General features: G+C 37.3%; 1 protein-coding gene across 3 annotated transcripts in view; it reads right to left on the reverse strand.

Annotated features, from left to right (window-relative positions):
• Nucleotides 1-3,031: 3,031 nt before the first annotated feature.
• The window catches only part of ARID4B (AT-rich interaction domain 4B), a 146,350-nt gene continuing 125,359 nt past the window's right edge, over nt 3,032-24,022 (reverse strand). For 2 of the 3 annotated variants that reach the window (XM_074948865.1, XM_074948866.1), the window contains exons 18-24: nt 23,724-23,808; nt 22,599-22,791; nt 16,803-18,011; nt 12,882-12,995; nt 10,859-11,074; nt 7,790-7,936; nt 3,034-4,801 (exon numbers count right to left, since the gene is read on the reverse strand). In XM_074948865.1, the coding sequence (XP_074804966.1) occupies nt 4,671-4,801; nt 7,790-7,936; nt 10,859-11,074; nt 12,882-12,995; nt 16,803-18,011; nt 22,599-22,791; nt 23,724-23,808 (2,095 nt within the window). In that variant the 3' untranslated portion in view covers nt 3,034-4,670. Of the gene's footprint in view, nt 4,802-7,789; nt 7,937-10,858; nt 11,075-12,881; nt 12,996-16,802; nt 18,012-22,598; nt 22,792-23,723; nt 23,809-24,022 lie in introns of all 3 variants that reach the window. The other variant, XM_074948867.1, reaches the window with a different exon arrangement.

Genomic DNA, 24,022 nt, shown 5'->3' on the forward strand with positions numbered 1-24,022 from the left:
CCAACTGAAAAGTGCTACAGTGAAGGAGAAAATTTGCTTCTCAGCCTACAATTTCAAAAGTTTAGTAATTTTCTGTGGCTAGGATGGCACACCTTAAAGGAGCTTGATTTTCAGAAAGTGGGCTGTTCAGAAGTTTTCAAAAATCAAGCCCCCTTTAGGGTGTCAAACAGCGCACCCAGAAACTGAAGCAATATATTTACTCATTTTTAAAAATTAGGGCCCTAGTTCTTCATAGGAATATTAAGGGCCCAAATGTGTCATGTGTTTGCTACTATAAGAGTAATATAATTTTGAATAAACATAGCCAATAGTGTTATGATGTCACATTGTATCATATTATGAAGAGGAAACCTTTCTTTTCAAGGAAATATTGGGATATAGACCCATAGGAAACTCAGAAAAGTTTGCGACATTAGTGTTTTTTGAGGGATGGGGGGGTTTTACTACAGAATGTTGGTTTTCCTTTAGATATGAAAAGGATTGAACTTCCTGTTCAGTTTTCTCACATCCATGATCTGCTGGGTTATAAAAAGACTCAAGGATTCACTCTTTGCCATGAGATGAATTGAAAATTCTGCTCTCTACTTCTTCTGAGTCTCCAAGGCGGGGGATGATGTTGCCCTCCTTCAGCAGCCAGCATTCTCATGGAAGTTTCTGGACCAAATTCAGCTATGTGTAAATTACATGTGGAGCATGCATTGGCTAGAAAATAAACTGATACACTTGATTTGCTGGCAATTTAAATAAAAAAAAAAAAAGTCGGTAAACACCAAAACTTTTTGGGGGGGAATTTTTGGCAAATCAGTAAGTTAACAAAATGTTTTGGGTTGGACAGAATGTTTCATTTTGATTTTGGGCACTATTTAACAAAAGCAAAGGAAATTTGGAAATGAAAGGCTAGAATCACCAGAGGACTTAGGCACAGATCTCAAAGCCAAGAAGGAACCTCTCTTGTTGAAGCTGTTTAAATAATTAAATATTAATTTGGTCACAGTAAGAAAGTGACAGTATAGCCTGGTTGTTGAGTACTCACCTGGGACTGGGACAGCGGAGTTCCAATTCCTGCTCCAGAAAGGGGATTCAAATCTGGGTCTCCTACATCCCAGGTGAGTACCCTAACCCCTGGGCTATTTGTATAAGGCAGGAGCTCCTCCTTGATTTTATGACTGGCACTCTAAGTCTGCTTGAGAATCTATCCACACAAAATCGAAACATTTTGTTAAAAAAAAAATCAATCATTTTGGCATCTCAATTTTTTTTCCCCTGATAATTTGCCAAATTCTATACAAATTCACAAAGTGTTTTGGTCAATCCAAATCTACAATTTTTTTTTTTTTTTTGTGCAAAAAAGTTTCAGATGAAGAACTGTGCCCAGATCAAATCCTAAGTAGAAGTCTACGTCAAATTGGTAACTGTGTACTCACATTTTTGTTTTGGAATTGCAAATGTGAGAAGGACAGGGGGACAACTTTCAGTTCCATCTAGCAGCCACAGGCGTAAGAAGGAATTGCAGGTCGGTTGGCCCATTATTCCCTTTATGCTGTTGGATGGGTGGATGGGGGTGAGGAGGGTGCAAGGACACGCAAGGCACAGGTGTGGCCCAACAGACACTGCAGGCAAAAAGATTACAGTTTTGAGTGCTTGGGGTGCATGAGACCCACCAAGAGTGGAATGTATATGGACACGCACTTGAAGAATTTTTACTACTTGTGATATGAGAGAAGGAAAAAGCTCAAATGATTCAAAGAGTCTAGGAAATTTGAAGGTCTGACAGGTAAAAACATTTTTTTCTTGGAATTAGTGAGATACTGAGCTGCAGAGTACCATTTACAGAGAATTGCTTTTCGGAATGGAACTTCACTCTAGCACCTCTAGAGCAATTTATAATACTGAAATTATTCATTAAATCACATGGAAAGAAATACAGTAAAGAAAGGGATAATATCTGTATTTGATGGCATGGCTGCCTGCAATATTATTCTACTGCTAGTGAGAGTATCATTCACCTTAATGAAAAATGTGTGGTTTCTAGCTTACCTCTCCACTTTCAAGAAGCAAAAAAATTCCCTTCAGTGAGAAAGCTCCCAAAAATAGATAAATCAGATTTCTGGGGAAGATGGATTGGGGGGAAGATAACAAGGAGTAATTAGACCAAAAAAGATACAGGAAGGATAGAATCCTGACCTGCTTACTGAGACTGACTTCCACTAAAGCCAGTAAGTGTTTTATTAGAGTAAAAGCTATTTGTCCAAAAAGCAGATGCAGAAGCATAGTCCAGTGGGTGAACTTTGCCCTCAGTTCCACAGGAGCAATTCCCAATGAAACCAATGCAAGTTACATCTACTGATGGGGAAACACAGGCACATGTTTAACTTTACTACTATGACCAGTCAATTAAGTCATTTAAATCAATGGGATTTCTCATGGTCCTAAAGTTAAGCATGTACCTAAGTGTTTGGAGGATCGGGGCCTCAGATGGCAGAATGTTAGTAATAAAAATAATCAAGCCGTGCTAAACTGCATATTAATTATTCGTTATTTAACAAAGTCTCATTGATAATACATCAGTTTGCACATGCAATAGCATTTTAATCAGATGAGTGAAGTTTGTATGCATAGGATCAAATTCAGACCTAGGGTAAGCAGGAGCATTTCCAGTTATTTCACTGGAGTTCTGCTTTCACCTCATCTGAACTTGGCCAATAGATATTAGAGGTCAGCAAATACCTTAAGCATCTTTTCTTTCACATTTTCAAAACTAACAGAATTAAAGTGGCTCAAATCCAGTCTTTAATTATACTGATGTAACCTCATTTATGTCAATTTGCCAAATTAATCAGTAGCATGGCTCTGTAGAGGATGAATTTGGCCAAACTGAGAAGAGAATTTGGCCCAGTATATTTTTCTCAAAATTATTCCTTATATATTTATTTCTTACAACACAACCAATACAATTAGCTTAACTGATTCTACAATTGCGTGTCATTTAAATGAACACACTAAAATTACTTAATTAAACTGTTAGAAACAAAATCAGGGATTCACAAACTATGGCATTTTATTTCAGAGGCCTTTGCTTACATTTGTACAATATATTACATAGTTCTCCATTGTCTTCAGAACCTAATATATATTTTATAGCTTTTTTCTATAAGCTTTTCCTTCAACGTTTGTCAACAAATTTTTACAGTCTTGTACAAATCTGAATACTTTGAAACCATTTTCAATAAAATCAGTTACCGTAAGCACACACTACGAAGACTGAAAACGCTTTTCTTAGAAAAGTCGAATGTAAAGGATTCTGACACTCTAGCATCTACAAACAAAACCTTTTGAAATTACATGTTGTATTGCCAAAAAACAAAGAAAAACATGCCAGCCCCTTTTTCCCCCAGCCAAAAGAAGTACACAGAACTACAATTAAAACAGTAAAACAATCTGTACAATAAAGTACTGTGTATTAACAGTGCCAGGTATTAAATAGCTTGAATGAACACTTCCGCAATATACAAATGTCTTACAAAGATGTATAATTAACAGGAGAGAGCTTGGGATTCATACAACATAAAATCAATACATGTGAAAACAGTTCTGAGTTGGGTCTGGATTTTGTACAAGGCATTTTTTTAAAAAAATGAATGTCTAACACTCAGCTAGCTATTTATATTAAAAACAACTATCCTTTTGTGGCAGTGTTCATATCAGCAACCACAAACGATATTAACACAGCTTTCTCCTTCTTGAAGTCCTCTCAGTTGCAGCTCGTAATAAAATAAGCATTACAAATGAAATATTTGTTGCTTTAAGGGAAAAGAAACATTTACAAGAAAACACAAAAATATAACTGTTATAATCCATTATGAATAAATATACACTTTAAACTGGCTAAATACAATCTTTATACACTGTTTAAGATTTAATACAGTTTGATAGCCATTTTCTTCCTTTTGTCATAATGTATTTTATCAAAATTAAAAAAAATACTGATTCATAGAAAAATGGCAAAGTACAGTAGTTCCATTCCAATTAATGGGTTATTAAAACCCATAGTAACCTATTAGCCTAATTCAAACCTGTAAACATTAGTCAGTCTTTTTAAAAGAGAATCTTCATATTTGGTTATCAGGACTGATGTCAAAACATCCTACTAACTGCAGGTTTTGAATTTAATACATGTGCTTGACTTATACAATTAAAGCCACTATGAGGTGACTTAGAAGTTAAAAAACAATTAGTTTGTACAAATGAAAATAGGTTCAATATTTGTCATAAATAAATGGAAAAATATCAAATGTTCCAGCTTTAACAAAATACCAGGGAATACATGTACAGTAAGCCTTAACACATCAATTAGGCCCAACCAACAACTGTATGCTTACTGTACTGTCTCTACAGGCAGTGAACAAACAGCCTCTCCATTTGCCACAGTGGAAGGCCTTCGAGTCACTAGACATACAATTCCCAGACAAGTTGGAAACAATTATTGCTTGAGGAAAAGCAGTTTGTTGTACTTTTTCTTCATAAAAGTGCACTTAAGTGCAAAGTTAGCTTGTCAAGAAACAATTTTTAAATACAAAATAGTGCTTGTCTGAATTTTGTGCCACTGTGCAGTATAAAAAAAGTGGCCCTCAGCAGCCATTAAGTGCAAAGTGCTTTGGCAAGTCCTGCTGTCACCTGCACTCAACTGACATCCCATTTTGTGATGAACTTGACATAGATGGTTCTGCTAAAGTTAACATAACTGCAGCTGTAATGGAACTGGAGGAAGGTGAGGAAGAAGAAGATGATGTAATAGTGGCACCTATGACATAAAGAAAAACAAAAAGGTTTAAATAAATGTACTAAAATAAAATAAAAAAATACTTTGCATGTACATTAGCATCTCTTACCCGACGACCTCAAAGCAGATGATAAACATTAAAGGGACACCATCAACTTAAAACCTAGCCAGTTAAAATAATAAAAATAATTAAAAGTAGTTTCACCCGCTCCCAAGTGCCCCTGCCAATTGTTGTGATTTTGCCATCATGTTATATAACAAGAGTAGTGCAGATCAGAAGCTAATTTTATCTTGTGGCTCTTATCACATGCCATTGTTGGGGGGTTAACAAAAGGTTCTAACCCTGTAATACAAGACGAGTCGGTATCCACTGACTCCAACAACTACTACACATTTTTTAATTAATAATTAATTCTTTACAATTTCTTGTCGCTGTGTGAAAGACCAAGAGAAACAAGGAAACTGACTGTATGGTCCATTATACTACATTACTATACATTACTATTACTATAAGGTGGGCAAACAATTGGTTGAAAAACCAGATTCAGGGAATAGCTGTCAATGGTTCCTGTTACACTGGGAGGATACAAATAGTGGAGTCCCAGAGGGGTCTCTCCTGGGCCTGGTATTATTCAATATTTTCATTAATGACTTGGATAATGGAGTGGAGAATGTGCTTATAAAATCTACAGATAACACCATGGTGGGAGGTGATACTTTGGAGGACAGGATTAGAATTCAAAATGACTTTGATAAATTGGAGAACTGATTTGAATCAACAAGAGGAAATTCAGTAATGACAAATGCAAAGTACTATACTTAGGGAGGAAAAATCAAGTGAACAACTACAAAATGGTGGGGCAGTAGTACTGCTGAAAAGGATCTGGGAGTTATAGCGGATCAAAATTCGAACATGAGCCAAGAACATGATGAAGCTGTGAAAAAGGCTAATATCATTCTTGGGTGTATTAAGAGGAAAGTCACATATAAGACACAGGAGACAATTGTCCCACTCGACTTGGCACTGGTGAGGCCTCAGCTGGAGTACTCTGTCCAGTTTTGGGTGCTACAGTTTAAGAAAGATGTGGCCAAACTGGAGAGAGGGGAACAACAAAAATGATAAAAGGTTTAGAAAAGCTGAGCTATCAGGAAGGTTAAAAAAATGGACATGTTTAGTCCTAAGAAAAAAAGAGTTGAGGGGGCAGCTGGTAACAGTCTTCAAATATGTTAAGGGGTGTACCAAGAGGACTGTAACAATTGTGCTCCATGTCCGCTGAAGGTAGAACAAGAAATCATCTGCTGCAAGGGACATTTAGGTTAGATATTAGGAAAAACTTTCTAACTATAAGGATAGTTACCAGGAGAGGTTATATAATCCCCATCATTGGAGATTTTTTAAAAAGACATCAATCAAACACCTGTCAGAGATGGCCTAGGTATACTTAGTCCTGCCTCGGTGCTGGGGGATGGACAAGATAACCTATCCCTGTTGCTTCCAGCTTTACATTTCTATGAGTTCACTGTTTCCCCTTATAATCATGGTGTTGTCAAACGTACAAAGTGAACAAATGAAGAATAGAGAAAACTACTACTTCTCTCCAATATCTTTCAGCAGTAATATATATTATTTATAACAACAGTATGTATAACATTTTCAGAGAGAAGTGTGACTTAAGATGGTGTTCCTTTAAAAGTAGTTAATGAAGTAATGACTCTGTGGCTAATGGAGAGCTAATATTTTATAATTTATCATGGAAATCATGATAAATGATTTTATAGTAAATTATTATACTTATTTGTAAAAAAAATCAAGCCAGTAATATTGAATTTTGCATACATTTACTAGAAAAAGTTAGTTTTATAATTCTTCAAAAAAATGTAGATCCTCTTAGAGAATACAACAGAATACATCCCTCTGAAAATGTTCTTTTCATATGGAGTGCTGTTGACTAAAAATGTTGGCTACCTGAATTGTATTTTTGTGGGATTATTTTTATTTGAATTCTTGAAGAATTTCTAGATATCTATACAAACATTTTGCTGACAGCTTTACAAATGCTATTAATGTGAATGCCAGCCCAGGACATTGCATGAATTTGCCATACTTCTCAGATGGCTGCACTGAAATCCCTAGAAACAGTGTCATGTGGCATTGTCAGGTAGTTTAAGTGCAAACATTTAGGCTTTGTATTTTAAATGATTATATAAACCTAATATTAAATAGAAATGTTTTCATGAATTTCAGTGAAAACCACTTTGCACTGAAATGTTCCCCTACAGTTTTTATAATACAAACACAGCAGTCCTGTGCTAGTATATGAAATAGAAACAGATGAATTTTACTAGGTTTTCATTATCTGAACAAGGTGCAAAACAGTAAGAAAGTCAGTATAAATGGTGAAAAGTACATTAGATAATTAAAACTGAAATTAAAAAACCCCCAACTAATCTGTCATTGCTAAAAAAAAAAAAAAAAAAGGCAGCCCATTCTGGTAAATCACGTAAGCAAGTGTTTAAGCACATGAGTAATCAGAGTCAATGTGATTACTTATGTGGTTAAATTTAAGCTCCTGCCTAAATGCTTTGTTGGAGTCGGGCCAAAGACAGAAGTTTGTCTTTCAAAACATATTTTTTTTAACCTGACAGTATTCTTTAAAAAAATAAAGGCTGCATTAGTAGTGAAACAAAAGGAACTTGTGTACTGGATTACAGTATCATGGTTTCTATTGTTGGCATCTATTAAAATGACAAATGTACTTATATGGTATGCTGGAAAAACAATTTTTCATGAAGAGTTACCCAACATTTATGGAAACATAAATGTTACATGTGTTACAAAGATCAACCCAAGAAAAACATTCTTTTGGACTTTTAATTTAACTTGTTGGAAATTAACAGGTATATGCATTAGAAATTTTTGGCAGAGATCTAAGGGCCACATTCCTCAGGTACAATGGGTAATCCCACTGCATGGCATACAGAGGACAGAATTTAACCTTAAGTACTTACTTTCCCGTTCCTTTTTCTTCAAGCGCTTTCTTCTTCGGTCAATGGAAGCTACCTCAGATTTTAAGGACAGGTAGTGTTTCCTGATTTCTTGCAATTTTTCCTGTAGGATTGTTATGCGCTCTGCACTTGTCAGATTTTCCAGGTCAGCTGTGAGTTAAATAACACCTCAGTTAATTATTAATATAGAACTGAAGTTTCCATAAAACTTTCTAGTTGTAAATTCTTGGGAGATGTTCAGATCCTATGGGGAGGGTACTGGAAAAGTATCAAGATAGAGGACAAAGCAGCTAAAAACCACAGCAACTTTAGTTGCCATCTATCACGATAGAGAGACAAGGTGGGTAAGGTCATATATTTTATTGGACCAATCACTGTTGGTGAAAGAGAGAAGCTTTCGAGCTACACAGAGCTCTTCTTCAGCTCTGTGTAGCTCGAAAGCTTGTCTCTTTCACCAACAGAAATTGGCCCACTAAAAGATATTATCTCACCCATCTTATATCTCTAATACAGTATCTTGGAACCACATAGTTACAACACAGCCAACATCTATCAATACAGATTTTTCTCCTCAAACACCACGAGTGGCAGACAGGAAAATATTTTTGAGAGAGGGGAAAAAACTAACAAATAAGGTTTTTTGTTTTATGTTTATGAAGATTAATAAGCATTTTCAGAATTAAATATCCAGAACTGAATCCTTAGATGGGCACAAATGGGGTCAAAAACAGTTTAAAGTCTCTGGGCATGAGTCTTAATTTGGGACAAGCAGAGCGCTGACAAAGAGAGTAGCATGGCCATCAGGGAGCCAGCCAGTTATGGCTTCATGATTCTGTAGCACAGTCTGTGCTCGCTCCAATGTGAATTAGAACATACTAGGGGCTGCTCTAAGTGAGGGACTGTACAATAACTGAGGATCAGTGTAGCATAACAGAGCTCTTCCTCCTTCCCTGTCTACTCCCAATATGCCTCTTCTTCCCCTGGCATTTTATCCTGGGATGTTGGTAGGAACAGGCACTGGCTCTGATGGTTTTACTCTCACTGAGAGTTCCCCTCTGCAGGGAAATTCACAGGTGACCAGTTATGGTTAAAATTCAACTCCTTTGTGCCACCTGACAGATGCAAAAAAGAACAGATCTGACCCTGTGTCTGATGTGCAGGAGGGTAGGGAAGAAGGGAATAAAAAAAGCACCCTTATGGGAGCTGTGTGGGAAATCTGCACATCTCATTTGAGCGGATTACTGAGTGGGGTTTGGGTAGAACAGGGGCATGACATGTGGATGAAAGCACAGCACAGAGCCACATAGTTACAAACTTCTGAAGGAAAACAGAAAGCTATGCCTGCTATTCTCCCATCAGCAGCAGAAGTGGAATGTGATCCTGGTGTGACGAAGGAATTATTTTTAATTATGTTTCTTACAGTAGTGCCCAAGGACCAACCAAGAATGGGGTCCCATTGTGCTCGGCACTATACAAACAAAGTTGCAACAGATTTTCCTTTTCCTGAGATTCTGTCCTCTCAATTTCTTCACAGTTTCAGCAAGTAAAGTTTGTTTACTCTCAAGCTTTACTCACAGATTTAGGATTGGGCTCCAAGGGTTTAGCATCAGATTCTCTGGTCCTTAAAATGACTGAAGATGGAAAGTGAAGAATTCCCTGTGTGTAGGTGAATTCTCTGCTCCTTTTTATTCATGCATGTGTGCTTGGGGGAGAAGAGAGGATCATGGATGGTTTTATGACCAAGACCTAATTATCTGGACTTTTAAAATCAAAGCCCTAACACCTGGCTCTGAATTGTCCAAAGTGACATTCTAACTTGACCAGTGGAGCTCTTGAAATGGACGTAAAAGCCATGCAAAGGAATACAAATGAGACCTCATCACCAAGAAGAGAAAAGTCTTGACAGCCACTTCGGGGTGTGCAAGAAAGCAGTGCCCTTCTATAAAACTGAAGACATGAAGCCTGAGGAACCTGAATTGGAAGCTGATTTAAAGGCTCCTGATTTCCCAGCTCTATTTTTTAGGAACATAAGGGTAGGAGAGGATTGGCAGAAAAGTCTGAAGGGAGCGAGTACAATTTTAAACTGCCCTCTTCTCCTATCCCCCTTAAGCCCCGCTACGCTTTCAGCAGTAGCTTGTAGCCCAACAGCCACTTCTAGTTCCCACTTTACAAAAAAAACAACAAAAACCTAAAGTCTGAGTTTACAACAGAAACAGAGCTGAAAATGGCTGTTGGACCACAAACTATTGCTGAAAGGGCAGATGGACGTATGGAGGACAGGATGAGGGGAAAAGGGTCTTAAATATGTTTGTTACATTAAATAAGAGGTGTTGAAGCCTTTCCCCATGTATTTTCTGTTGCCCTCCTTTTCTCCCCAGTGGAAGGATAGTGTTGCATTAACTGCCCCCTTCCCAAATTGTTTTCTAAAAGAAGGATTATTTAAAAAAAAAAAAAAGAAGTTAAAATGAAGTTGCTCTCTAGTAGCAATAAGGCACTGCAGGGTCTGCATTAATCAGTTATTGATGAATTTTTCATGCGGATTAAAGTACATTCGCTCCAACTTCATGCCTCACAACACACCAAAGTTATCCAAGAACAGCTGACTAATACACAAAATGGAGAAGTTTATTGCTATAACAGGATATAAATCTGTTCTGGTTCCAGTTTTGCTAAGGTAAAACGGAACACAAAGAAATTTAACTGACTACCAAGTCTGGGAAACCTCTGAGGGATCATCACAGGGGGGAAAAAAAGGTACACAAGTCAACTTAAACATAAGAAGTATGAAATTCACACCAGTACTGGACAGTTTGCACAAAAACCTAAGAATGACTTTAAACCCTATGTGTAAAAAAATAAGCGGTATATAAGAAAGTGCACAGGGGTGGGCTTTCTGCATTTTGATCACAGTAAGTTTCACCCAAAAATAATTAAAAGTTAATCTTAGAGAAAGATAACTAAATTCAGAAACGTTAGGACTGAAAGTAATTCTGAAAGAAAATACTTTAGTATTTTATTTACTATGTCTTGCTACAAGAACAAACTAGATCTAGTTTAAAAAAAGGCACTTACACATTTGAAAACTCCATTTATAAACTTTAGGCAAACGATTATTCTGTTCCTTGAGATCAGATTCCTTCTCTCCATTTTTCCCACATTTTCCTGGAGATTGTGTTCTTGCAGGTGATTTGGTATGGTGAGACTTCATTCCAGTGGAAACTGATTTTGCTGGCTGAGACTTGGTCATACTTTCACCAGCAGAAAGTTCTTCACTATCACTGCTGTTTGCTGAAGAAACACAAAAATACACAACATAGGTTTATTTTATTATTCAAACCACTAACTCCTCAAGTACTGGTTCCAAATATCAGAAAAGGGGTTACACCTCTTTTTCAATATATAAAGGGTAAAATGCATCCCTGGTGAAGAGAGGGAGGTACAGAGTGGGCAGTAGGATCTGAATTGCAACCCCATGTGTTGCCTATAGAGAAGGTGCTTGCTTATGTTTATACAGAAATATTGATTTGTAAGTAGGCCCAAAAATCTATTTCTTAAAAATAGTTTTGAAAATAGTCAAGCGAGGCCTGGTAAAATATGAATAAAGTGAACCAAGACAATTTAGACGCAAGCTGAAGATAAGTTAGGACACAACCCCAGGTCATATTGTAAATATGTTTGGTCCTACCTGGTTTATATAAGTGTTTTAGATACAGTGTTAATGTTTTGGAAAATGCTATTTATATTAATAGATATTGCTATGGCATTTATGCAGATGTTAATTAAGATGACAATGTTAAATAGCCAATAAAAAAGTAGAAAATATTTAATTATGGTAAAAAAAGTAAATTTAATGTTAATTAATTAAGGAGTATTATTATAATTGATTATTAAAAGGGTAGCATGCAAATTTTAGATTAGGCACACGCATCCACCACCAAGGTACTGTTAGAGAAAGGATTATGCCCATTCTCGTCATTTAGGTATTGATCACCCCATAATGCATCATTTCCTCATCAAATGTGAGTATAAATGCAGTATAGATTATATTGTAATGCCTGTTTGCTTAATTATTTTATATTAAATAAAGTTTTTAATTTTACCACTTACTGAGTCATTCACAGTCCTCCAATAAATTAAATTATCTGTAACCACCCTGCTGGCTCGAGCCATAAAGAATTCAGTTTGGTTTTATTTGTTATTTTTAAATTACTAAGGGGGAACATATAAATCTAAGGTTACGCATGACCTGCCCTTAAGGTAAGTAAACGGGTAGGTGGTGGGGTGTGTGTGTGAAAAAATAAAAGTCAAACTTCGGCCCCTGAAAGTCCTGCACAAAAACTGACTACCTGTGCCTTGTGTAGGGAAGAGTGAATTTCACCTCCAGAATTGTTCAGGTAACATCAGAGTATATTCAGTAAAGATGTAGCCTCCATTAGAGGATAATGCAAAGCAACTGTCTAGTTTCATAGTGCAGGCAGGAAAATGATCTATATATTCATTAATTAACATCTACTTATGAGGATATCCTGATGTTACCTCTTCATTTTTTATTTGGTTTACTTTAAAAGTCAGATGTACTTGTAAAGTGTTCCAATATGCAGCAAATAGTTTAGGTGGATGAATACAGGTCCTGTGTAATTACACTGGCAGTACTGTGTAAATAATACCACCTCTAAATTATGTGAAATTGTGTGAAAACTGACCTTGCATAGTATGTAAGTTCACTTTGCATAGAGTTCCTATTCCCTTCCTTAAAATGTATGTATTTCCACACCCCAAAATATTTTCTTTCCTTCCCTCTTTGACAAAAACAGGCCCCGTAAAGTGCCACGTGCTTACAAGTCCCACTGAATTCAATGGGAGCTGAAAGCTTTGAGCACCTTATAGGATCAGTCAGAGAAACAGCATAGCAAGAAATTTTAAATACTCTTGCACTCAGCGAAAACAGCTTAATCATTTTAACATTTATTATGAATTCTCTACTTAGCACATTTTTCTAAAATGTTATCTTTATATAAACACTTCCTTCACTTGTCACTCAAATACAAGATGTTCTAAGTCTAGATTTCATTTTGCACCAAGTTGCTATACTTACTAGTTTTGCTCTTCTTTTTGTTGTTCACCACTGATGTTTTGTGGCTTCTTTTCTGCTTTTTTGAGGAACCGCCTCCTCCCTGAGCATCTTTAAGTCTTTTTTGACCTGTACAGACTCCAATTTTAACAAATCATTAAATTCTTGGTGAAAACACTATACAACTTTGTATTTTAGGTGTTAAGGCATATCTATCTATATTAAAGCCTCAGGCAGATCCTCTGAGATTTAAGTTTACAGACAATCGTGACTTTTCTTCTCAGCTGCCATTAGCAGGATTTAATTATTTTATGTGTACGCACAGGTAACTGATAATGGGGGGTGCATGGGAAGCAGACAGTTTGCTAGTAGAAAGAGAAAATGTGTTAGATGTTTGCAAGTAACTAATAGGTCATATGATTCAATACAATTTTTCCTAACACATATGGACCTTTTGGTGTTTAAGTACTCCAAATTAAACAGACATTTGTTCAGATGGCAAATTTATCAAGATTCATTAAAAGTGAAAGAATCAGAAAAGACCTCCACTTCTCTTTGATAATAATATAGATTTTAAAAAGCCTTAAGCAGTCTTGCAAACTGTGGAAACCAACAGTACCAACAATGTTATCAGAGTGCATTCATAGAACATGTAAGGCACCAATCAACAGTATCAGGTGTTTTTTTTGGTGTGTTTTGTTTTTGTTTTTTTCAGATGAGATGGGGTAAGTATGAACTCTAAAATTCAGGAATCCCTCTGGCTGGTGAATCAGAAGCATCCAGCAATACCATAATAAAGTAAGATCCCACCACCCTGTGAATAACGTCCATTAACATATGTCAACCATACACTTGTTCTTTTATAGTAAAAAAAACACTTAGAAACTCTTCATCAGTGTAATTAGACGTGGACAGCATGTTACAACTTAATTTCAAGGAAAAAAATGAAGCCACAGTGCATTAAACCTGCTTGAATGATTTTCTGTTTTAAAGTCTAGCAGGCAATTCTGAAGTACCAACAGCCTTTCATTTGGCCTTTTCCCCACCTCTCTCTTTCTCAGATTTAAAAACTGAAAGAACTATTGGTATTTATGGCTATAGGGAATAAAATTAGAAAAGGAAGGGAAAACTGAAATTTATCCTAGGACATCTGGTTTTAAAAAAAAAAATGCAATGGGAACTGTACAAGGCTCAGAAACTGCCTGATTTACAGATACCATGGGCTCCTGTAGCAAAATCATTCAAAAATTAAGGAACTACAGACACACACTCAATCCTGTTTTTAAACATGGGCACCTTGCATTTTACAAATGGAGAAGCATACAAATTGGAGAGGCGCTTAGAATAGAATATATAAAAAAGTGATAATGTGTGACTGATACTACAAAACAAAACAGAACTTGAAAGGGAAAGGAGTCATCCTGGATTTCACACAGTACACATTTTTTTATACGTAGTACCTGGAAGCAGAACAGAAAAGTTTTCAACCTACTCATTATTAAGTGTGAGAGGGTTGTAAAGACTTACTTTATCACAGGCTCCAAAAATCAATTTCTTTCTCTAATCCTAATTATTCTCTTGCAAGAAGCATAACAAGAGCAGAACTAAAGAGGATACAGTGCTCTGAGAGCAGTCGATTGAGAAAACTTTCAGTTAAGCATTTTGCTCCTAAAAGTAGTTGCAAATTGCTAAAATGAAAAAAAAATTATATTGCAATTTCAGAATCCTGTTCATATCTCTGTAATTGTTTTCTTTAGCTTATTAATTTTTACACATATTATAGTAACTATGCTTATCTATGGGAGAAAATATGGCTCACTTGAACTATTAAGTTGTATATTTTACAGAAAGCAATACAAACAAAACTTCGGAATGTCAATTTTGGTATGAGTGTCCTTAAAAACAAATGTGTTCCTTTTAGTCCATGTATCCAAAGGCAGCCATGTAAACTAAAAAATATTTGGTAGACTATAAATATGACTGGACTAATATATAGCTAATGGATTTAACAAAACAGCTTTTGGACCCAACCTTGAAAATACTTATACAGGTACACAAGTGCTAGCAGGATTGGGCCTTCTCTTTCCCCTCCTCCACTGTGGAGTCCTAGTAGGGATTTACATTTTTGCAGGTTAAATTTGAAAATGAAAACCCATTTTTGAGTTACCTTAGTGAAAAAAGTCCACGCTCTATTTTCAGCACTTAAAAGTGGCCTTAAAAATTCTAAATTACTTCCACAGCGGACCTTGTATGATAAATTTAAATCTACAGAAATTGTCTTCAACTGATTTGTTGATATTTGAAAATGGCAGTCTATCGTGGAAAAGCTCCTAAACATCTACTGGATCACAAACACAACATAGAGCATCTACGTCTTCAGGGAGTATTAATAATAATTGTGAATTCTGACAGATGCTCCTTGAAAATGTATTCTATTAATAAAATTGTAGTCAAGGTGGATTGTTTTAAGTTATAAATATGAATAATGATTCTTCAGTTTGCGGCCTAAGAGAGCAGCAAATTCCTTTACAAAACTCACGCTAGTCAGACCTTAAAAATAAGTTTGAAATAGTTGCCTGAGGAACAATCCTGGAGAGCTGGTTGTTCCAAACCATGAACACACAGTAAATAAAAATGTTAATGAGAAACTGTACATTGCATACTCAAATACAGTATAAGAAAAGGTATCCAGACAATTTATGACACACAGACATCAAGTGTACAATGCTTTACAGTTTGGTCTGGGGTTCTGGTGCAATCTCCAGGATACACCTTATGTTGCATTTCTGATTTTTAAAATATTAGATTGCTGACTAAAAGGTCAAGAAACACTTTCTGAAGGAGTGTCAAATATTTACTTATTGATTACAGGCCTTTCTATGGCATTATTTTTACAGTTTTAAAAAGGTACAGCAGGCTATTGCTTCTTCTAAGAGTGTCAAACTACGAAGAGCTACAAAAGGATCTCTCAAAACTGGGTAACTGGGCAACAAAATGGCAGATGAAATTGAATGTTGATAAATGCAAAGTAATGCACATCGGAAAGCATAATCCCAACTATACATATAAAATGATGGGGTCTACATTAGCTGTTACCACTCAAGAAAGAGATCTTGGAGTCATTGTGGATAGTTCTCTGAAAACATCCGCTCAATGTACAGTGGCAGTCAAAAAAGCGAACAGAATGCTGGGAATAATTAAGAAAGGGATAGATAATAGGACAGAAAATATCACATTGCCTCTATATAAATCCATGGTACGCTCACATCTTGAATACTGTGTGCAGATGTGGTCGCCCCATCTCAAAAAAGATATATTGGAATTGGAAAAGGTTCAGAAAAGGGAAACAAAAATGATTAAGGGTATTCAATGGCTTCCGTATGAGGAGAGATTAATAAGACTGTGACTTTTCAGCTTGGAAAATAGACGGCTAAGGGGAGATATGATTGAGGTCTATAAAATCATAACTGGTACAGAGAAAGTAGATAAGGAAGTGTTGTTTACTACTTCTCGTAACAGAAGAATTAATAGTCAGCAGGTTTAAAACAAATAAAAGGAAGTATTTCTTTACACAATGCACAGTCAACCTGTGGAACTCCTTGCCAGAGGATGTTGTGAAGGCCAAGTCCATAACAGGGTTCAAAAAAGAACTAGGTAAATTCATGGAGGATAGGTCCATCAGTGGCTATTAGCTAGGATGGGCAGGAATGGTGTCCCTAGCCTCTGTTTGCCAGAAGCTGGGAATGAACGACAGGCGCACCTGGCACTGGCCACTGTCAGAAGACAGGATACTGCGCTAAATGGACCTTAAGAATGGCCCTACTGGGTCAGACCAATGTTCTTAAACCAATCTCCAAGTAATGTAGCAGCAGTTAAACACAAATACATTAGCAGTATAAGAAATGAGAGGAGGAATATATGTTCGTCAACAGGTTTTCTCTTTACCTTTTTCAGTATGTTCTGGTTCTTGTTGATTACTACTGCTAGAGCTGACGCTGGCATCAAAGCCTGTTGGAGAAATATTTCCTTCAGACTGAAGGTCCTGCAGCTCCCCCACAACACTATCCACTTCAATTGTGCTATCAGTTTCACTCTTGATGCTTCGTATCTCTTCTTGATTTGGTGCCAATGTCTCTGAGACTGTTACACTGGACTGATGTCTACTAGAATCTGTTACAGTGACAGATGAAGGTGATTCAGGGGTTGTAGGAGGAGTATTTAGCACTGAATTACTCCCACTGCTTGGAAATTCAACTTTCTTGTCACTCATTTCAGTTGGTTTCTCCTCAACAGGTTTAACATCTATGCTGACTAGTAAAGGCTTTTCTAGTTCAGAGCTGGGCAAAGAAACCTCTTCTGCAAGAGTCTGCAGCTGCTCCTCTACTGCAGCATCCTCAGAAGCATGTGGGGGTGAGGCTGCAGCCTCTGTGTCAGAGTCTGAAAAAAGTTCTTTCAATGTTTTCTTGGGCCACTGTCCCTGAATACTGGACCACACATCTTTTCTATCCTTAGCTCTGGTATTCTGAGGTCTTTCATCAGAGTTATTTAGAAGCTTTATTCTTTTTTCTGCCACTTCAGAAAACCCTGAGTAGAAACCACTTGTCCTTAAAGACTTCCTTTTCTCCTCTAACCCATTGTATTTTTTAGTTGGTGTTATTTTTAGTTTAGATTTGTCCTCCTCATCTTCATCTGAGGAGCTGTTACTACTATGTTCTAAGCTATGGGAGTCTTTGCTCTTGGACTTTTCATCTTTTCTAATAGGTGACCCAGTCTTTACACATTCCTCTGTGATGCAATACCTTCGCTTACCACGTTTTACCTGTGGCTTTGTTGTTTTATCTACTACCTCCTTTTTGACCTCCTTTCTTTTCTTTGTAGCTTCATCCTCTCCTTCATAGTCTGTATCATCAGATAATTCCTCCAGCTCTTTCCGCAATCTTTCTGGTGATTTGGATACTGATTTAGGTGGTGCTACATCTGCAAGGGCTTTCCTTTCTTCTGGGGGAGATGAGCTGCTCTGCTCTTCTTTTGGACAGAGTTCATTTTTGTCCTGGCTCACAGTCTCATCCGGAGATTCCTCCTTGCCATCATTATGTACATTCTGGGCACTTTGGTCATCTTCCTGGTCACTATCATCAGCAGAACTTTCTGAAGCTATTAAAAAAAAATTTGTTACAAGTAATACTAAAAAAACAACTAATATACAAACATATTATAGATAAATAGATAGCAATACACACTAAAGCTAGTACTATTAAAATCCTTTGTTTTCATGTACCCAGTAGAAAAAAAAAAACAGATTATTTTCAAAAACTTCATTTTATTAGGAAGTGTAATAGCTAGATAAGCAGCAATGCTTATCAGTTTGCAAATCCCATATAATAAAACATCTCCAGGGAATTCCTTTAAGGGATTTGCATACTTTTTTGAAGAACCAGAGAAAGCATGAAGTGACAGATTCAAGTCTAAATAAACTCTGTTTTATTAATCCACACATATATGAATCTTCTATATAACACAAATGGACATGGCAGCCCAAAATAATGTTTAATATTAGACTTTAAATGCACTAAATCTTTAATATTAACTAATAATTACAATTTACAATTGCTATTTGCCCTAATCTCAAAGCTGAAAAATGTAGATGTATAGAAGAAAAGATTAGGACATTTTTCTAATTGCATAGGACTTGTAAATTCCAGCTTGGTTTATCATCTCTAAATGTTAATGATTTCTACTATTACTATTACTTGAGGATCACTACCATCAGAAGCTCACTTCTAAAAACCTTAATATGTCTGAAATCTGGGCTTGCACTCTCACACATTCTATGTCCACATCTCACAAAATAAAGCTCACTTTTTACTAATATCCTTGACCTGTAGCTAGCATCATCTAAATTAAAAGTTGTACCAAGTTTTATGTCCAAAACAGAGGGCAAAATCATAGCCGCATTGAAGTCAATGACAAAATTCCCATGTCAAGCTTCAGAGGGGTAGCCGTATTAGTCTGGATCTGTAAAAGCAGCAAAGAGTCCTGTGGCACCTTATAGACTGACAGATGTATGGGAGCATGAGCTTTCGTGGGTGAATACCCACTTGTCGGATGCATGTAGTGAAAATTTCCAGGGGCAGGTATAAATATGCAAGCAAGAATCAGGCTAGGGATAATGAGGTTAGTTCAATCAGGGAGGATGAGGCCCTTTTCTAGCAGTTGAGGTGTGAACACCAAGGGAGGAGAAACTGCTTTTGTAGTTGGCTAGCCCACAAAATTCACCCACGAAAGCTCATGCTCCAATACGTCTGTTAGTCTATAAGGTGCCACAGGACTCTGCCAAAATTCCCATGGACTTCAATGGGACTAGGCTTTCATCCCAGTTGCTAGTTTTCAGGGCAACACATATTCACTTTTGGCTGAAAACATTCATATCACAGCCCAGTTTTAAAAAAAAGTTTAGTTTCATTCAGTCACCTACAAGTTCCAACAACACAAAGAGCTGAGGGTGTTTTTGTTTGTTTTTAGACTTTATTATTTTGTGCTGTTTTGCTACTTTTTTTTTTTTTAATTTTAAACTGGGCACAGTATTGCTCCAAAATGAGGGCTTGTCACTTTTGCTCATGTGAGAGAGGATAGAGGTTCGAAGCTTTGAAGACTATTTATTAATAAACATTTCACAAAAATTTTCAAGAAGAGCCATTAGTTTACATTTTGAAGATTATCTTCACAATAAGAAAAGGAGTACTTATGGCACCTTAGAGACTAACCAATTTATTTGAGCATAAGCTTTCGTGAGCTCATGAAAGTTTATGCTCAAATAAATTGGTTAGTCTCTAAGGTGCCACAAGTACTCCTTTTCTTTTTGCGAATACAGACTAACACAGCTGCTACTCTGAAACCTATCTTCACAATGAGGCTGGAAACTTGTGGTGTGTGTTTTTGGAAGGGTTTTTTAGGTGACTCAGGGTACAGACTTGACCCTTTTTTGTAAAGTGACTCAGGCTAAAAATAGCAGTGTAGATGTTCCTGCTTGGGTTGGAGCCTGGTCTCTGAAACCTGGCAAGGGGAAAAAATGTCAGAGCCCAGGCTCTGGCCTGAGCCCCGTACCCGAACATCTACATTGCTATTTTAAGCCCCAGAGCATGAGTCCAAGTCATTTCACTGGGCTCTGAGACTCATTGCTGCAGGTCTTTTATTGATGTGTAGATGTACCCTAACAAACCAGTTGGCTTGGGGCAGATGTACATGTCCTAGTGCGCCTTTTAGCATCCTATGGCCATTTACAAAAGGGAGCTGCAGTCTTTAGGCACATGGCTAGGTGCAAGCATGTGACCTACAAGAAGCCAGATATATAGCTTCCTGTCTCAGGCAGGGATACCGGACTAGAGAAACCCAGTGTCAGGGAAGTCCTAGTGTGTGTGTCTCCACAGTAGCTGGGAAAGAGAAGGCTTGGAGGAAAGATGGTCCAGCCACTTCTCACCTGCAGAAAGATCTGAGTTACCAGGTGTTTTGTATTGTTTTGAAAAGTTTTGCATCTTCTGTTTATCAGAGAACTTGCTCAGATGAAAAGGATGGAGAACTGAACATGAGGGGTTTGGGCTTTGTTTGGACTGCCTGGCTGGTGAATCTGCCCGCTAGCCTACAGCGAACTACAAATAAATGTAGATTTTTCTTCTTTATGATGGAGGCATGAAAGGTTTGTGGATTTTGTTTATCTTTCAAAGTTGTTTTTTCTCTGCTTGTCACACTTCCATTCTTTTTTCGGCTAGAAGCCCTTCCCGGATGACTGCAAAATGCATATTGGGAACTTTCTCAGATTTTAAATGAAGCGTTAAGATATTGAATTCTCAAAGAACTTTTCTCGCATTACTTTAGTTAAATAGGTATTAAAACATTGTTTTAGACTGTATATCTAAAAACACTCTTTCCCTCAATTAATCAGATTTCACTTTTACTACTTGTGCTGTCATAATCCTGCTAGTTCTCCACAGAGTCTTTCAGTGTAGACAGGACCTGAATTTCTAATCTAAAGCTCCAGCAGAAAAAAATCTCCAAAACTCTTTCAGGTCTTTTTTATACATCATAAATAAGAGCAGTAATCCACTTTTCCTTTCTATGTCACCTTTAAATGAAATCTTAGATTAATATTGTCATCTGAAAGAGTCAACCATCCAAGTTCATAAATTCTACAGGAACCTGACTGTTTTCAAAAGCTTGAAGTGAACAGCTCCAAAACTTTATAAAACCACCCAAATATCCTAAAAATACTTAAGGTACTAATTACCAAGGAAAACTGAATGAAACAAACATGGAGTTTCTAGGCTATGATGTTTTTGCAAGTGGGGGATGGATCCTCAGCTGGTGTAAATTGATATAGCTATATCAACTGCAATGGAGCTATGCAGATTTACAACCAGGCCAGAATCTGATGCACTATTTTTAAAGATTTTCAAAAAAGTTAGAGATTTCAGATAAAAGCATCTATTTTGAGAAAGTACTTGTGTACACGTCAAATTAGCTTTTGTGATTAAAAGCCAATTATAACTAACTTTGGAGTCACTAATGATGTCACTATCATGGCTCCTAAGTATTTTTTTATACTGGTAGAATTAGTTTCCTGTATAATTTTATCATTTTTCATTTTGTTATTTCTAAAAAGAACAGCCAAAAATACTTTGTCAAAAACAAAAAGGGGAAAACACATCAGAAAAACTTTTCAAAGTATTATTTTATAGGTGAACTGATTATTTTTAAGATTACACAAAATCATCTGAATCCAGAATATCTATTCAGAAAGTTTGTGTATGTTTTTAGCACTTTAGACAAAAATAAGGTATTTATGTGCAAAATACGGTATTTATGTGCAAAATACATATAAAACAATTTATAAATAAAAAGAAATGTACAGACAGACTCTGAATTTATAATAATCTCCTAATGCTCTGAAAGAAATTTCTTCTTCCACAAGTTTCAATTTATAGTTAAGGCTACATTTTAGTCACAGGTATATTAAGTAAGTCATGGACAGGTCACAGGCAGTAAACAAAAATTCACGGCCAGTGACCTGTCAATGATTTGTACTATATACCCCTAACTAAAATTTCGATGCTTTGCGGGGTGCGGGGGAGCTGCCCGGGGGGGGCTGCGTGTGCTCTGGAAGGCGGCGGCCCAGGGGTGCTGCTGTTGCTGGGGGGAGGGTGGTGGCCCATGGCCCCTGCTGGTGCTGGGAGGGGGCGTGGCCAAGGGGGCTCTGCGTGCTGCCCCCACCCCGAGTGACTGCTCCGCAGCTCCCATTGGCTGGGAACAGCGGCCAATGGGAGCTGCGGGGGCAGCACCTTTGGGCAGAAGCAGTGCACGGAGCCACCGGGCCGCGCCTCCGCCTGGGAGCTGGACAGCCCCCTGCCCTCCAAGATAAACACCGCCCAGAGCCCTCTCTCCCTCCCACACCTCAACCCCCTGCCTCTGCCCTGAGCCCCCTCCCAAACCCAAACTCCTGCTGCTGCTGGGGGGGAGGGGCACGGTGGCCTGAGACTGCCCCAGCAGTGGCTGGTGTGGTTAGGCCGCCCGAGGTGGTCACGGGGCTCCTGGGCTAGCCGCTGCAGAAGTCCCGGAAAGTCATGGAATCCGTGACCTCCATGACAAACTCGCAGCCTTATTTATAGTTTGCTTCAATTGCTCTGTACTGTCACTTTTAAATACTGGTAAAATGATTACATACTGAATTAGAAAGTCCATGTACAATACCTTGTAGCCCATTAAGAATAGAAGTAATTTCTATGGATTTAACTGGAGCTTGTTCAGAGTTTTTGGCCTCAGTGTTGTCAAATTTGGACCCAGTCTCTGGTGATGTGCTCGTGTGAAAGGGTGGTTTTGACAAGCGTCGCAATTTAAAGTTTTTAGGAGAATACTTCTCATCCTTCTCTTTGTCAGTTTTATTCTAGGTTAAGGAAAAAACCATTTTAAAAACTCTTCTAATGCTAACATATATAATTTAAGGTGTATTACAATTAGCAATGCAGACAGTGATTTTGAACACAAAACCTAAGAATAAAAGTTTTTTCTTTGTTCCTTTACAAGGATATGCAAGTACTGTATTTTGTCTTATGCACAAGTATGAACACCAAAAATGTGAATTACCTTAACACTTATATCTGATGAGGAATATTCTCAGCATTTAAGGGCTAAACTCTTCTTCCACTATGCTAGACCCCGCAGTAAGGGATACTGCAGAGAGAAGGCATGACTGTTGTGACAGCCTGGATTCAATGGCACACCCTTGTGCTGTGCTAATGAGGAAGGAGGAGAGGCAATAGGCAAGTCTGGCTCTATCAGAGGCACTGGATTCTAGTAGTCCTTGTGTTCAGAGTGCAGGGATGGCCATGGAGCCTGTTGGTGAGGGGGGGAAAGGTTGTTCACACTCTTCTTCCCTGCACAAGGAATTGATCAGGATCTGGCCAAAATATCTGTGGGGTTTTTTTAAATCTACCACAGTCGGCAAGAAGCTAAAAGTAAGATACAAGCCACATTTATGTAGGTTCGACACAGGTTTGTGCTTCAAAGCCAGCATGGTAGCTAGCAAATTTCATTTCCCAGAGCTGTGCTGCCATCGCTGATGAGGGAATGGCTCTGTTTCCTGTTGGTGCACCAGACGAATTGGGGATGCGGGGGAAGAGGAGGAGGAAAAAGCTATTTTTCAAAAGGGAAGGACAAAAATCATTCTTTAAAAAGTGTATGCTTCTAAGAGGCTAACAGAAACTCATTTTAAATTTATCATGCATGTCCAAGTCCATTTAAAGGCTATAATTATAAAATCAGTCTACATGAAAGTAAATTAAGCAGCAAAATGATATAATAGAAAAAAAAATCTACCTTTATTTTCTTCCGATGCTTTATTTTTGGCACATTTTTATCTGCTGGTCTCACTATCTTGTCTGCTTTTATCCATTCATCATATCTAAATGTGAAAGCAAGCATTTTATATATATATATATATATATATATATATATATATATATATATATAAACAGAATTTTAAGCAAATTTTCATAAGACACATTCTATAGGGGAAAGAAAAAGTAGTAAAACATGTAACGGAAACCATATGCAGACAGACTCTGTATATAAGAGTGAAAAGTAATGAATATATTTCTACTATATCTTCTAGTTCA

Source organism: Natator depressus, chromosome 3, assembly GCF_965152275.1.
Source record: "Natator depressus isolate rNatDep1 chromosome 3, rNatDep2.hap1, whole genome shotgun sequence".
Classification (NCBI taxonomy): domain Eukaryota; kingdom Metazoa; phylum Chordata; order Testudines; family Cheloniidae; genus Natator; species Natator depressus.